General features: G+C 45.1%; 1 protein-coding gene across 1 annotated transcript in view; it reads right to left on the bottom strand.

Moving 5' to 3' along the window:
- DDR2 (discoidin domain receptor tyrosine kinase 2) overlaps window positions 1-17,449 on the bottom strand; it is a 589,808-nt gene that overhangs the window by 98,446 nt on the left and 473,913 nt on the right. Inside the window, exon 13 of the mRNA XM_083156673.1 lies at window positions 5,566-5,693. Coding sequence (XP_083012799.1) covers window positions 5,566-5,693 — 128 coding nt within the window. The remainder of the gene's footprint in view (window positions 1-5,565; window positions 5,694-17,449) is intronic.

The following is a 17,449-nucleotide window of genomic DNA, read 5'->3' as shown; positions in this document are numbered from 1 at the left end:
TCCCCCATTCTCACGGGGGTATGTGAAATGCAGGAGCGGGGTCGCGAGGGTCCGCTGGGGGTTGGAGTTGCTGGAAGGGGGTCTGCAAATTGCGCGGGGGGGGTGCGGGGGTCCTCGAATTGCGGGGGGGCATGAATCGTGGGAAGGGGGGTCCGCAAATTGCGGGAGGGGGGTTGTGGGTGTCAGTGAACTGCGGAAGGGGGTGTTGTGGGGGTCCGTGAATCAAGGAAGGGGGGGTGCAGGGGGGGGCAGGGGTCTAAAAATAGTGGGAGGGGGTCCACAAATCGCTGGGGGGGTGGCGTGAAGCGCGGGAGGGTGGGTTGCAAATCGCGGGAGGGTGGGTCACGAATTGCGGGAGGGGGGCAAAGGGGGTTTAGTGAAAAGTGGGAGGGGGGGGTCCGTGAATTGTGGGGGGGTACTGTGAATCACAGGAGGGGGGGCCCGTGAATCACAGGAGGGGGGTCTGCGAAGAGCAGGAGGGGGGGTCTGCAAATCACGGGAGGTGGTCATGGGGGGGCTGCAAATCATGGGGGTGTCGTGGGGGGTGCCACGAATTGCGGGAGGGGTGCCCGCAAATCGCAGGAAGGGGGGTCGCGGGGGGGTGTGTGTGTGCCGTGAATCGCGGGAGGGGGGGTCACAGGAGGGGGTCACGGGGGGTGCCGCGAATCACGGGGGGGGGGTATGTGGCGTGGGGGTCCCGCAAATAGTGGGAAGGGGGCTGAAAACCGTGGTAGGGGGCACCGCAAATCGCGGGAGGGGGGCGCGGGGGTGCCGCGAATCGTGGGAGTGGGACGCGGGGGCCCCGTGAATCGGGGGGGTTTGTGGGGGTCTGGCAGAGGGGAGGGTGTGTGGGCAAACCTGTCGCTCACCTGGTGGATGTGGAGTAGCAGTGTCTTTGCCTGGCAGCATGGGGAGGCAGAGGGTGTCTGGCACTGTGGGCTGGTTCTCTGTCACTATGTGAGTGTGTGTGTGGGCGGAGTCAGAGGCTCTGATAGGCTATTAGCCTATGACTCCACCCAGCGTTATATACACACTCACACATTGAGTGACAGATGTAGCCAAATATATAAGATATATATATATGTTTATATATATATATATATATATATATATATATATATATGGAAGAAGAGATAGATGTGTGCTCTTTTCACCACTTTTGTACCTTAATAATCATACATTGGTGCATAAAATATATATTTAATCTGGTTTTCTTTACAATGGGAATTTTTTTTTTTCAATAAAAAAACAGGTTTGTACAGAATTCAATGTAGATTACAGATTCAGATATAGTATTGTTCAAGTGAATGACAAAAAAGATCCAACTTCAAGACATGCAAACCTCTTAGAATACGAAACCCTACGCGTTTCGTCCCTTAGGACTTCATCAGGGGTAAATGAGAATCTGAATGGTGAAAAATATATATATGCCGTAAGTAATATGATTTAACATCTATACATATGTATGTTTATAAGTCCCTTTGAGAGTATTATAATTAGGGACATATGACATCAAATTGGGGGAGGAGGGAGGAGGATCGAGGTGAGAGAAATCCGATGAGATGGTGAAAAAGAGGAAACGAGAGGAAAAAAAAAGACAAAATGGTAAGTAATGTGATCCAGATCAACATGGGGTTACCAAAAAGAGGTCCAGAATAAGTCGGGTGTGCCAAGGGTTGTATACAACCGAAATAATTACGATTTACAAAGAGTGTAGGAACCGATTTAGTGGGGGTTCAAGACTAGTATGGTTCAATAGATCGACCAAGAGAACAAATGCGGAAAAAATTCCCCTTGTGTGGGTATTTAATCTATACAATGTGATATCCATTGTAACACCTTAATAGTGAAGGAGGAAAGGGGTGTGTACTCTACATACCCAATCTGAATTGTACCATACAGATAGGTTTCTTCCAACGACAAATACTAGGTATATAGGATTACTGACCACGTCAGTTCTGATAAAACCTCTGTCCTGCAGAGGTATAGGACTTCAAAAAGCCCTATAGATAAATATAATAATCGTTAGTTCTGTCACAACTGGTACATGTAATTTATTTATATATTATTATGGGTGGGGATCATACCCTGGGGGTGCACATACCGATTTCTGCCGAAAATAGCTTGAAGTAAACTGCTCAACCACAGAGGTCTCTTCCATGTATGTGTGGTTAAAAAATACTAAAAATAAATGAATGTAGTACTTAGTAAACAATCCTTTTATTACTAGCAGGCTACTTAACTGGGCAAGAGTCATATATACGTTTATTTACTATGTGAATATATAATGGGGTGTAATTGCTAGGCTAATTCTCTAGTGGTGACCGGTGCCTGAACTAAAGTGTATATAAATATTTATTGCTATATTACTACATAATAGGGTGTAATAGCTAGAATAATTACATGGTAGTGACTGGATTATTTTTAAATGTATTAGAACCATGTTATTACATGTGGACTTAATTAGCTAGGGAATGAGAATATATATTAATTAATATTGTGTTTATTATTTAATCTAAAATGGGGTCTGATATGATCCCTAATCTCTAGATACTCTCCTGGGATGGGGGTGCTATTATATGCTAAGGGGGCCCTATAGATTTATGGGGCTCAGTAACTTATGTGAAGGTGCTAAGTGAAAGTGCTAAACTTGATGTGGATGCTGCTAATGGTGATAATGGTTCTGCTATTTATTAGCCCATATGCTAACTGTGAATCCCATCAGCGCATATGTGGTGTTGAAGATTATCGTGATAACTTCAAGAGTAGTGGTACTCTTGATGTATAGTGTTTTAGGTTTATAGCTAAATGGGTCCCATATGTACAATAACAATATTTTACATACATATTTCAATTTTCACAATGATGATAAGTCTTAGGCCTTTAGCATATATCTTTCTCTTCTCTAGAGTGTTAAGAGAATATAGGAAAGGATGGAACAAGAACATTATCCTAAATCCAGATGAGGGAGAAATTGTGCAAAAGAGACAGTTAGCCAGTTACATAAAAGAGACTATATCTATATTTTCGTTGAGTCCTTTCGGTGATAATGAATGCATTGTATATATCCAAAAGGTCTCACGTTTAGATAACTGGAGTTCCCTATTCCCTTCTCTTGGGTTTGGCGGAACATGTTCCAGGGTCGTGAACGCAAAATTCTTAATATCTGGTGTAGCATTATGCTTTTCCAGATAATTTCGGGGTAATTTGTGACATCAGTTTGTTTTTAATATTTCTTAGGTGCTCCTGGATTCTCAACTTGAGCATTCGTATGGTTTTACCTATGTAATACATGCGGGGTACTTGTGTATTTTGGCGGCGCCCCCGATGTCCGTCGTACGATGAACGTATCGCATCGCATGCCATGCACCCGATGGCATGCGATGTGATGCGATTTTGACCCCCTATTCGATCAAAAATCGTATAAGCACCCTAAATGGTGCTTTTGAGCACCCTAATGGGTGCTTACAATGTTAAATGCACCCCCACGCCACCCCCCCACTATAAACGTGAACCCGAAGCGTGGCGAGCGCAGTGAGCCCGTGAGGGGCGGCGGTACGCGTCCTACGACCTTTTCATACCCCCACTATCCACGTCGGCGTGGAGTTGAGAATAGAATAGTGTGGCGAGCGCAGCGAGCCACCGAGCCCGAAGCGTGGCGAGCGGACGCGGATACCTTCACAGGTAAACGCGTCCCTTCGTGGGCTTCACAGGTATCCGCGTCCCCTCGCGGGGATCGCTGCGCTCGCCACGCTTCGGGCTCGGTGGCTCGCTGCGCTCGCCACACTATTCTATTCTCAACTCCACGCCGACGTGGATAGTGGGGGTATGAAAAGGTCGTAGGACGCGTACCGCCGCCCCTCGCGGGCTCGCTGCGCTCGCCACGCTTCGGGTTCACGTTTATAGTGGGGGGTGGCGTGGGGGTGCATTTAACATTGTAAGCACCCATTAGGGTGCTTAACATTGTATAAGCACCCATTAGGGTGCTTATACAATGTTTAATCGCATCGCATCGTATGGCATTGTATGCCATGTACAATGGCATACAATTTAAAAATTGTATGCCATCGTGCACTGTCGTACGATATCGCGTTGCATCGCATACCATCGTATGCGTTATGGTATGCGATGCGATGGGCGCCGCCAAAATACACAAGTACCCATGCCGCATCCACAGGTTATTCTGTATATGATGAATTTTGAATTACATGTGCACGGATGATTGGGGGAATATGTTTTATTCTCCGTAGTTTTCCAGCTGAATGTTTGTTTCTCAATTGACTAGGTGCCACTATGCTCTTCAGATTAGGTGCTCGTCGATGGACGATATTCGGTCGTGGAGGTAGTGTAGGTCCTAAGATGGGATCTTTTAATAAGATTCTCCAATGCTTGTCCAAGATTTTTTTAATAAGATGATTCTCTTTGTTGAATTGCGTTATAAATGAACAAATCTGTTGTTTGTTCTCCTTGTGTTCTTTGTCACGTAAGATCTCTTACGTGGAAGAGACCTCTGTGGTTGAGCAGTTTACTTCAAGCTATTTTCGGCAGAAATCGGTATGTCCACCCCCAGGGTATGATCCCCACCCATAATAATATACAAATAAATTACATGTACCAGTTGTGACAGAATTAGCGATTATTATATTTATCTATAGGGCTTTTTTTTTACCCTTTTAATTCATGAATAGTCATAAACCTGTCACTTTTTATGTTTGATATTTCCTGGGACTAGACCTACTCACCGGTGGTCTTCACCAGGAAACCCCACAAGGGACTTTGGTCTTCACTGCGCCTGATGAGCAGGCCGCACCCACCTGCCCTGGTCCTCTGTGTACTGCTACCAATGAGCAGGGATGCTAGGGATACAGGATACTCAGGGAGAGATACACTGGATGACTTGAGAATAAAGATATGATGATGGTGTATCAATGTACTGGTGTCGGTGTAGGAGCTGAGGAGGATATAAGGCCTAGAAGCCTGAAAGCACTTGAGATGCAGCCTGGGAGCTGATAGTGAAGCGGCCTGGGAGCCGATGGTGATGCGGTCTGGGAGCTAATGGTAATTTGGCTTAGGAGCCAATGGTGATGCAGCTTAGGAGTTGATGGTGATGTGGCTTAGGAGCTGATGATGTGGCTTAGGAGCCAATTAACCTGGGAAGTACCTGTGCACACAGGTCAGGGGTCAGGTTTACCGGCTAGCACATTGGAGCAAAACTGTCAGCTGACCAATGTGTCATGGTGGTGCCCATGCAGCAGGGAATCAGCATGGAAGCAGCGTGGGATTGTGACTAGGCCCCAGTGGACCACAGGAGTCATCCCACCATGGTCAACACCTGAGGACAGTGCCACCCGCAGATCTGCACCACAAGGTGCACCAGCATGCAGGTAAGAGATGCAGCTGTGGATGTGGATACACACTGTGATTCCTGACAAAGATGATACACCTTCATTTATATACAGTATGATGCATAATGTACAAAAGGCAGAGAGGTAACATCAGGATGTTTTACTTTCATATGTTTTCTGTCTAGGTTTTTTCATTGTTTGTTATAACTTGCATACAGACCTGGCATTCTTATTGGCATCTGCTCTGAGCATTTTCACTGCCACCAGTGTGGGTTGACCAATACTTGTGTCCAGTATAAAATCCATGTCTTGAAATTCCTCCACTCCCTCAGCCTCACAAAGATGAACCTATAAATAAACATCTAATGTTCAGAAAATACCTAAACAAAATATAATGTACAGTACATGGTAGTTATTTGTGAGATGTAGATATTTAACAACACTAAAGTATTCTTCTGGCTTCCAACCTAAGCAGAGATGACAGGGGCTCTTTTCTCTGGTCCAGTTTACCATCTCCAGGACCTTTCAACATCTCACTTGGAGTAGCGTCTACTTTGTGGTGCTCTGCTCTGCCAGGGGGCCCTGTGCCTTCCACCCTGTGCTGGCTGAATTCCACTGCCCTCAGCTGCTGCCACCTCTTAGGACTGCAATATTTCAGAGGCCTTTACGCTTCCTCCCCAGCCCTCACACAAAAAACAAAAACACTTTATGCTGCCATTGCATGGGACAAAGCTTACCAGGGATTGAAGGATATTTGCTAATCTTAATGCAAATGCTTTGGTTACTTGTATGACTGATCTCAAACAGCATAATCATCCTAGTGCACCCAACACAGCTGCGTCACCTCGTATGCTTGTGGATGGGCTAAAAAAATACATGGACTTGATGGTTTTGCTGTGCCCTTAGTCCTAGCTAATTTTGTGATTATTATTAATTTATTACCAGTCGTCTGGGATGTGATGGCTATCTGGCTGCGACATCTGTCACCCAATTGATCGCTAGGGTGGATTCAGCTGATCTGGCTGGCTAGGCGGGTGTTCCATTTCCTCACTCACCGTATCACATGCGTCAGGTGCAGCCCCGCTCCTCTGCCTATGTCGTAGGTGGCCATGTAGGCTTGAATGGCCTTTTGCTGCTCCTCCATCCTCTGCAGCATATAGAGGTGGAGTTCCAGCAGGTCACCACCGCTTGTTTAAGCTGATGGCAGGGCAGGTTGAGGAGTTTTTGCTGCTGCTCCAGCCTTCGGCAGGCAGTGGCAGAATGCCGAAAGTGTCCGCAAGCATCTCCTGCACGCTCCTGTCACTTCTGATGAAATGCTGCACCACCAAATTTATTGTGTGGGCAAAACATGGCGCGTCCTGGAAATTTCCCATGTTCAATGCCCGCACAATGTTACTGGCATTGTCCGACACCACAAATCCCCGGGAGAGTCTAGGGGGGGGGGGGGGGGGGTAAGCCATTGGGAGATGATTTCCCTCAGTTTCTCTAATAGGTTGTCGGCATTGTGCCTATTCCTGAAACTGGTGATACACAGCCTGCCTTGGAAGGAGCTGGCGTGCAGGAGATGCTGCTGCTGCAGAAGGCGATGCTTCTACCCAGTTGGCTGTCACAGTCATATAGTTCTTAGTTTGCCCTGATCCACTTGTCCACATGTCCGTAGTTAAGTGGACAGTGGGTACAGCCGCATTTTTCAGGGCACTGAGGACACTATTTCTGACGTCCTTGTACATTGCGGGTATCGCCTGCCTAGTGAAGTGGAATCTAGATGGGATTTGGTACCAGGAACACAATACCTCCATCAACCGTCTAAATCCCACTCCACTGATGGCGGACACCGGACGCACGTCTAACACCAACATAGCTGTCAAGGCCACAGTTATCCGCTTTGCCATAGGATGACTGCTGTGGTATTTCGTCCTCATGGCAAATGATTGTTGGATGGTCAATTGCTTAGTGAAAGACGTAGCGGTCTTACGACTTCCCCTCTGGGATGATGACTAACTTCCAGGAGCAGCAACAGCAGCAGTGGCAGTAGAAGTAGGCGTAGCAATGCAGTATCCTCCAGAAAAATCTATGGAGTCAGTCATGCAGGTGACATGGCCTGCAGGACTCCCCCTGATCTAGATCGAGGAGGAATTTGACGAGGAGGGATTTGGTGGTGTACTTTTCAGGCGCTTGGCTCCAAAAGGAGGACCAAGGGATTTAGGTGTCCCTGGACTGCTAGCCGCAGTTCCTGAACTAAACACTGATTTATGAAGGTTGTTTAGGTGACATAGAAGGGAGGATGTCCCTAGGTGGGCAAGATCCTTACCCCTTACATTTTTTGTCCGGATTCGGATAAAAAAAATTCCAGACCATAGAGGTGGATTTATTGGTCCTCTGCCCAGGCATGACAATGGACTTTTTCATCCCATGGACAACAACTTTTCCCCCTCCAGGTGCCTCATTCCCCCCTTGTGCGTCATTTAAGCAACCCACCTCTCCATCCTCCTTGTCAACTTCCTCCTCAGCGCCAGCTACATCAATATCCTCCTCCTGTTGTACAACATCACCTTCATTAATAAAATCTGGAACTAGACTGTGGGTGATCCTTCCGGCATATGCAGAGGGAGTACTGCAAATAGTGGAAGAAGCCACCTCTTCACGTACAGTGATGGGAAGTTCCGGCATCACAACCACCGACACCAAGGACTCTCCTTGGGGATTTGGGATATGTCTTTAGAAGGCAGAGTTGTTTTCTGATTTTTTTTTTTAGTCGCTGTCAGCCTTACTCTCTTAAATTTCCTATTGGGCGGGGGGAGAGGAGGAGGACTTTGATCGTCATGTAAAGCTGAACCACTAGTCATGAACTTAGGCCATGGCCTTTGCCGTTCCTTGCCACTCCATGTCGTTATTACAGTTCCACGCAGCACTGCAGGACAGGTATTATTTTTTTAAATTAAATAATACATAGCAGCCTAGTAGGTAGGTAGTACTACTAGGTACTTAGGCAGTGGCACCAGTGGACTGTGAAGGTACTGGCAGCCTCTATTCAGTGCAGCCTCTATTCAGTGCAGTCACTAGAAGGCAGCACCAGTGGACTATATATATATATATATATATATATATATATATAAAAATACAAAGAACAGAGGGGCGCTCCATGGTGCATCTAAACCAGTGGTAGCCAACCCTAGCCCTCGAGAGCTACCAACAGCTGCACTCATTAATCACTGACACATTTTAAAAGATACACAGATGGAGCTAATTAGCTCACTTGTGATTCTGTGAGGAGAGCTGCAAAACATGCACTGTTGGTAGCTCTCGAGGACTAGGGTTGGCTACCCCAGATCTAAACTATATATTTATTCGGAGAAACAGATACTCCTTCAAGAAAGATAAAAGCAAGTGCTCGTACCAATGTAAAAGACAGTGCGGGCTGGTTACCACATGATAGAAATCACAATACCACGGCAAAGCTGCTCCATCCGCATCTCCACTGGCATCCGATCCACAGGAAGAAACAGACGCTGGATTGCGCTGGCCGGACTTGGAAGCTGGGGGTCGGGGACACGCAGGCAGAAGACAGCGACGGGACACAGTCAGTACGGGTATCACTGACCAGGGTGTGTCTTTTAAATTGGTACAAGCACTTGCTTTTATCTTTCTTGAATGAGTGTCTGTTTCTCCGAATAAATATATAGTTTACACGCCCCTCTGTTCTTTGTATTTTTTAGATATCATACTTCCTGACCCTGGATGTTTGGCTATTGTCCATTGAGGGAGCTGCAGTCTATATTATTGGACTTTGGTGAATTCGTGTGCCTCTTTGTAAAAAAGGCTAGCACAGCTGGACTCATTTGAGCTTTGAAAGTAACATCAGCGCCACCTGCACTACGGTTATTTCCAATATATATATATATATACCTCTTTAAGGATTGACATTATGTCTGTATGTGATCAGAATCGACATGAAATGCAATTCTTTTTCCATAAGTAACATGCTGCTTTTGATTCTACAAATAATGCTGCTATTATTATTTTTAGGATGCTTTTAGAAATCATTTATTATAAACAAATATATATAATTTTTTTAATATATTCCTGCCCTCCAGTATAAATAAATTTGATGAAATACTTCAGCATCGCCGGATCCGGGTATATATACTTCTGTATTTTTGTATTTTTGTATTTTTCTATATGTCTTTACCTATGTATATGTTTACATTTGTATCTCTATTTATATATCAAAAACTTATTCCAGTACCTCCAAAGTCCAAGTCTTAAGAACTGGATTAATCTCTTCCACTTTTAAGTCATTGACACCACTGCATTAAGAGCTAAATCATGCCATCGATGGTGCAGATGTTTGTTTATATGTATTCTAAAAACGGATATTTTTTTAATGAAAATGTTTTTATTCGAATGTTTGATTAAATTGTATATGTATTGTAATACTTTTTAGCTATAAAAAGCACTTTGAAGATGTACTGAATATGCAAAGGCACTTTAATTAACTTCAGCCGCAACAACCTGCGCGTCACTGGGAGTGACGTAGGGTTGTTCCTAGGCTACAAAGGGGGTGCTGACCGACACCAGGACCAGCCCTCTGACGAAGTCCTCGTGACGAAACGCGTAGGGGCGTGGCCTGGCGTCGGTCTGAACTCCGTGTTGGAGAGAGTGGTGAGAGCACTCGCATCCTGCATCCTGCTATCTTGCTGCTTGGGGCAGACCAAACTTATGCTGTTGATCACCCGCGGTTGTGCCTAACAGTCTGTTGCGGTACGTGATACCATCTTAAAGTGTACCTGTCGGATATTTTATTGTGTTGAAAATAAAAAAGATAAAGCACTATTTGAAGCGCTCCTCTTTCCTCTCCTAGAAAAAAAAAACACATATATATATATATATATATATATATATATATACTGTATATATATAATTAAATAATATAGCAGCCTAGTAGGTAGAGAAACTACTAGGTAGGCAGTAGCACTGCCAGTGGGCACCACACAGGTAGTTACAGCAGTAGCAGACTACTATATGCACCAGCAGAATTTATAATAATTAATTATATATATTGCAGTAGGTACTGGTTGGCACACGTCAGTGCACCAGCAGCATGGAATTATTTATTAAAGTTCCACACAGCACTGCAGGACAGGTAGCCTAGTAGGTAGGTAGTGCATAGTTACATAGTAGGTAAGGTTGAAAAAGACTTGCGTCCATCTAGTTCAACCTATTTATGCTGTATATTATGTTATTATATTTTAAAGACAGATTATGTTACTTATTTATAACCCTGGATATTTTTAGCTAATAAGTGTTTGTCCAACCTTATTTTGAACGCATTTATTGAGGTAGCCGACACCACAGCTCTGGGAAGAGAGTTCCAGAGTTTGACTGCTCTAACCATAAAGACATTTTTTCTGCTAGCTGAACCAAATCTTTTATCTTCTAATCTATACTCATGCCCCCACATGAGTATAGACAAAAAGGGTGTTTGACAGTTCCTTGTATTGGCCCTTGATATATTTGTACATGTTGAGCATGTCCCCCCTTAGACGTCTCTTTTCTAATGTAAATAGTCCCAAATTGCTTAATCTCTCCTCATAGCTTACATTCTCCATTCCCCTAATTAGCTTTGTATTTTTTCTAATTTAATGATGTCCTTTTTATAGTGTGGGGCCTAGAATTGTACTCCATATTCGAGGTGAGGTCTAATCAATGCCTTGTACAGGGGCATAATTACTTTTGAGTCCCTAGTTTCCATGCCTAGTCCCCCCCTCCCCCACTGCTGCTGCTCTCAGTGGCTGCTGCTGCCTGTCACAGACAGTCACATTACAGGCAGCAACGCCAGCAACATGAAGCCCTTCCACGCTCCCATGTCCCAACCCCCCTCTAACTACTGTCAGCAGCAGAGACTGGATAGGGGGCGGAGCTACATGAAACAGAGGGGGCGGAGCTACACAGAACGGAGGGGGCCAAGCTACACGGCAGCACAGCAGGGCTGATGAAAGGAGAGGATGAGCTGACACACAGATTTTAAGGTAAAAAAAAAAAGTGTGTGAGAGCAAGTAATACTGTCAGCAACCTACAGTATGTCCATATGGAGCCACTCTCATTGCACCTGTCCCTGGTGCAGCAATCACCGAGAGGGGGATTGTGGCATGTGTTGGTCTCCGATGCTTGCCCGCCCCATTCCTGGCAATGGACATGCGAGCATCCGAGACGCTTGCATGTCCATTTTTTCTGGTGGGTTATCTGCCAGATCAAAGCATCTGGTGCACCAGCATCAACAATGAGGCTGGCTCCATCTGTACAAGCATCTTTGCAGGGCTGGCGCCCCGCCATCACGCCGTCCCCACCAGGGGGCGCGCGCACACGACATGCTCGCGTTCCCCTGCCAATGGAGCCTGCCTCCGGTCCCTGCCGTAGCCGCAGGTACCCCTCGTCGCCCTGAGCACCCCCCTAACCCTGCCCATCTCCTTGAAGTGGAGACAGGCAGGGACACGCAAGAGACTGGGACGCGCGTGCGAGTGAGGCGCACACGCAACCCAGTTCAGTGTAGCCCCTGTCCGTCTGTGCTCACCAGATGGGAGGGTCTGGCAAGCCCCGGCCAAGGATGGCAGGGGCTACATCTGTAGGCAGCGCTACTGCTGTCGGCAACTGGTGTGGGTGTTACATATAGGCAGCGCTACTGCTGTCGGCAACTGGTGTGGGCGTTACATATAGGCAGCGCTACTGCTGTCGGCAACGTGTGGGCGTTACATATAGGCAGCTACTACTGTCGGCAACTGGTGTGGGTGTTACATATAGGCAGCGCTACTGCTGTCGGCAACTGGTGTGGGTGTTACATATACTGTAGGCAGCACTACTGCTGTCAGCAACTGGTGTTGGTGTTACATATAGGCAGCGCTACTGCTGTCGGCAACTGGTGTGATTGTTATGTATAGGCAGCACTACTACTATCGGCAACTGGTGTGGGCATTACATATAGGCTGCGCTACTACTGTCGGCAGCTGGTGTGGGCATTACGCATTGCTACTACTGTCGGCAACTGGTGTGGGCATTAGTTATAAGCAACGTTACTACTGTCAGCAATTGGCGTGGGCGTTAGTTATAAGAAGCGCTACTACTGTCTGCATCTGGTGTGGGCATTACGCATCACTACTACTGTCGGCAACTGGTGTGCACATTAGTTAAAATCAGTGCTACTACTGTCGGCAACTGGTGTGAGCATTTGGTAAAAGCAGTGCTACTACTGTCGGCAACTGGTGTGGTTGTTATGTATAGGCAGCACTATTATTGTCGGAAATTGGTGTGGGCATTATGTATAATCAGGGCTACTACTGTCGGCTACTGGTGTGGTTGTTATGTATAGGCAGCACTACTACTGTCGGCAACTGGTGTGGGCATTACGCATCACTACTACTGTCGGCAACTGGTGTTGGTGTTAGGCATCACTACTACTGTCAGCAACTGGTGTGCACATTAGTTAAAATCAGTGCTACTACTGTCGGCAACTGGTGTGAGCATTAGCTAAAAGCAGCGCTATTACTGTCGGCAACTGGTGTGGGCATTTGGTAAAAGCAGTGCTACTACTGTCGGAAACTGGTGTGGTTGTTATGTATAAGCAGCACTATTATTGTCGGAAATTGGTGTGGGCATTAAGTATAATCAGGGCTACTACTGTTGGCAACTGGTGTGGTTGTTATGTATAGGCAGCACTACTACTGTCAGCAACTGGTGTGGGTGTTGCGTATAATCAGCGCTAAGACTTTTAGCAACTGGTGCGGACGTTACGTATAGTCCCCGATACTACTGAGGGCAACAGTGGGCGTTATGTATAAGCAAAGCTAGTACTGTGGACTTTTTGTGTAATGGGCACTACTGTGAAGTGTAATGTGAATAAGGCACTAGGTGCTGTGCAGGGCAATAACTGTAATATGGGCATTAAAGTGTGCAGCATAGTGTGAAAGGGGAATTACGGTGTGTGGCATAATATGTAAGCGCATTACAATGTGTGGCATAATGTGAAATAGGCAGTACTGTGTGGCATTACCGCGTGTGCCATAATGTGTAATGGTATTATGGTGTTATTGGTACTGTTATGTTGCCATGCCCCTTCCCCATGAAGTCACACCCCTATTTTTGGCACGCGCCTACAGCGTGCATTCTCCCAATTTTTGCTGTGGTAATGGGGCAGTCACAAATTCACTTTCTGGCACAGGGCACCAAAATGTCTAGTTATGGCACTGGTGCTGTATAATGTGAATAAGATGGTTTACTGTGTGACGTAATTTGAAATGAGTGGCCATGCCCCTTCCTGGTGAGACAACACTTTGTTTTTTTGTGTGCGCGGTCCCTTTGTAAATTAGGAGAGGGCTCAAATGTAAAGTCTGCAGGAGGGCACTGAACACCCTAGCACCGGGCCTGACCACAAATGTTTTTTCCAATGCAGTCCATCCAACAACTGTAGCCCCGTGCTGCCCCCCTCTTCACGCAGCATTTTACTGCGATTTGATGGCCTGTGGGGTGATAGCAAAGCCGACATATGCAATTGTAATTTAATTTGGCTCCCCCACCCTACAGGCCAGAGAATTGCGGTCAAACAACATGGAGGGGACTAATTGTGTACGAAGTCTAGTTACAACACCGAGCAACCACAAATTCTGCTGTTGCTGTGCTGCTTTTCAGGCTTTGAGTCCCAATATTTACAGTAAGTGCAAGTGTGTGTATGAGGCAGCATTTGTATTTACATATGGCGCTGTTTTCATTCAGCCCAAAAACGTGCCAAGATGGGGACGCGCTAGCGTCTCAAACACTTGAGATGGTCAGACACACTGCATTGTTGGGTTGACTGAAAACGGCTCCAACTGTAATTAAAATAAAAAAGTACTTGCAACCCCATCCCACTATCATTGATAAAAATGTTAAATAAAATGGGCCCTAAGACCGAACCCTGAGGCAATCCACTTAGTACCTGAATCGTGTCTGATACGGCTCCGTTCACAACCACTCTTTGTTCCCTATTACACAGCCCGTTCCCTACCCATCTGCAGATATTTTCACCCAATCCCATGTCCTCCATTTTATTTATCAATCTCTTGTGTGGTTCGGTATCAAAGGCTTTAGCAAAATCTAGGAAGATCACATCCACAGCGTTTCCGTTGTCAAGATTTTTGCTAACCTCCTCATAGAAACCTAGTAGATTAGTTTGGCATGAACGATTTTTTACAAACCCTTGCTGGTTCGTACTGAGTAAACGGTGAAGGTCTAAATATTCCTGGATATCATCCATGAGTGGACATGAGCACCTACCTCTCTGCAGTGTATGATGTACACATCAGATAAGCTTTTATATTTATCTTAAATGTACAGGTCCATTTCATCTGTTTTATACATTTATCTTTTCATTAAAAATTTAAAAAACGATATTACAATATCAAGTTTTTTTCTCCTTGTCGAAAGATTTTCTTTTGATGTAAAGGTACACATTCCTGAAAGCTCCATAGGGGTCCTTATGGGCACTCAGACCTCTACGCTTTATGAGTTATATGGTCCCATTATATTTTCACATAGGGGGAAAATTTACTAAAATGGGAATTAGACTTCACATGTGATGTTGCTATGGACAACCAATCAGAATCTACTTCTTACAGATGGAGCGGGTCTCTTCCTTGCAGGGGATGGAGAGAGAGAGAGAGAGCGCAGAGGGGGTCCCGGCACGAGAGAGAGATAGCAGAGGGGGTCCCGGCACTCGTGCAACAGGGTACAGCAGCTCCGGTGCCAATCTTTCCCACACTGGGAAGAATGTATCAAAGAAACAGCAGATGACACTCTAGAGATTTGAATAATACTGCGCGGTGGCAGTTAAACAATGAGAACAATCAACACAGTAACACTGGAGTGTGTCAACGTTTCGGGCTTCAGCCCTTTATCAAGACATGAAAATACAGTAAAACAAACTTACATTTACAGGCAGAGAGGGGGAAGGGGCACCTCATGCTATCATCACCAGCACAACATGCAATGTTTCAGCGTTTTAATTGCATTTTTGTCAAGACACTGCACATACAAATGCTCAGGTATATAAAGGAGAAGGCACCACCCATATCTGCTCTCCGCCCATCTCCTTCACCTAGAGGCCACAGCTGCTCCTCCAGAGAGGGGCATTAGCAGGTAGTGTGTAACATTGACAAAATAAAATAAAACACAAATACAACTAACACAATGCTACTGTATACAAAGTTATATAGAGACAATACATCAATAACAATATGTTTCTTCTACAGTGTAACTAACATTGCATGGAACATGGTAATGTGTGCTTAGATAATGTGTGTACAAAATATTTATTTAAATGCAAATAATTCACCCTGTAGATCCTTATACATGGGAATTATACTGCCAACATTAATTTAATAATCTCACCCTAAAGGTCATCTTTCTCCTATTGCAAAACCAATAGGAGAGACCTACCATCAGGCTGTGAAGCCTTGGCTGTGTAGTCTTTAGATATCTAGGGGGAAATTTACTAAGAATACGAATACAAAAAAATTGTATTCGTATTCTTGATACGAATGAATACGACTGCATACGTCGTATGCAAAGTCGTGTTCCGGAGGGGAATTTACAAATCAGTCAAATACGACTGCTTTGTAACCCTACAATCTCGTATTCATTCGTATTAACGGCCATATATGCGGCCGCTAATACGAATTCCTACAGGCAGTCGGCACGGATCAGTCAGATCCGTGCAGGCTGCAAGGTGTAAAAAAAAATAGAAAAATAAATAAATAAAAAAACAAAGATTTATTTTTATTGTGTGTTAGTGTGTGTTTATTTGACTATTTTTTTACTGTGGAACTACAAGTGCCAGTGGGCCCTTTAATGCCCCACAGGCTGGGACTTGTGGTTCTCCAAGTCCCAGCTTACGGGGGAGGCTTGCTGGGACTCATAGTTCCACAGTATTAAACAATAGTTTTATCTTTTTTTTACACTGAATCAGCCCGGTGACCACCGCACAGTGTCATCGGGGACAGCACCAGGCTTCAGCCTGGTCAAGTAAGTCCTGGAGGGGGGGGGACCCCTTTATTGGGGGGATCCCCACTCCCCCAGGACCCCTAGTCAGGCTGACTGGTCAGTAGGGTTAATGTTTTGGCCGTGGGACCTTATCTAATAAGTGTCCCCCGGCTGTGACATTACCCTGCTGGCTGGTTTGGCCTGGGGCTGGTTCTTAAAATACGAGGGACCCCTAGTCATTTTGTCCCCTGTATTTTGGGAACCAGCCCCTGACCTGGAGCTGGTTTTAAAAAATCGGGGAACCCCTATTTGTCGGGTTTCCTGATTTTTTATTACCGGCCCCGGCTATTTTAGCCTGATTCTGGTTACAGCTGTATTTTTTTTACACTGAAGCCTGCATGGATCTGACTGATCCGTGCAGTCTAAAGCCAAATACGACAGGAAAATAAAGTGTATTTTCCTGCCGTATATTATCAGTACGGCCACTTAGTAAATCAGGAACCAAGATTCTTTTGAATGGTGATTTCTGTCGTATTCTTTCAATGGTGTATTCATTCGTATTTGTAAATACAAATACGAATGTCCCATCATTAAGAATACGAAAATACGTATTTTTGGAATAGTAAATGCCAAAAATACGTATACACCCCAAAAAAATCATATTTTCGTATGTAAATACGATTTTTTTTCATGAATTTTTGATAGTAAATTCCCCCCCAGTCTTTAGATGTCAAGTATTTTAGTATTAAGTATTAGATATTAATAGAACATTAGAGATATACTGGAACTCCTCAGCTCTTCTGCTCCTCTGACCTCAACCTCTCTGTCTCATTAGGTAAATTCAACCTTATCACGGACATACCTGCAAACTGTATCTCTCTCTGCTGTAATATCCACATGCTTTTGAACTTTACTGGGTAAATTCAACCTTATCACAGGCATACCTGCAGACTGTATCTCTCTCTGCTGAAACATCTACATGCTTTTGAACTCTACTGGACAAATTCAACCTTATCACAAGCATACATGCAGACTGTATCTCTCTCTGCTGTAACATCCATATGCTTTTGAACTCTACTGGGCAAATTCAACCTTAT

Source organism: Crinia signifera, chromosome 8, assembly GCF_055691185.1.
Source record: "Crinia signifera chromosome 8, ASM5569118v1, whole genome shotgun sequence".
NCBI lineage: Eukaryota > Metazoa > Chordata > Amphibia > Anura > Myobatrachidae > Crinia > Crinia signifera.
The sequence above is the reverse complement of the archived record's forward strand: the minus strand, read 5'-3'. Positions and strand labels throughout refer to the sequence as shown.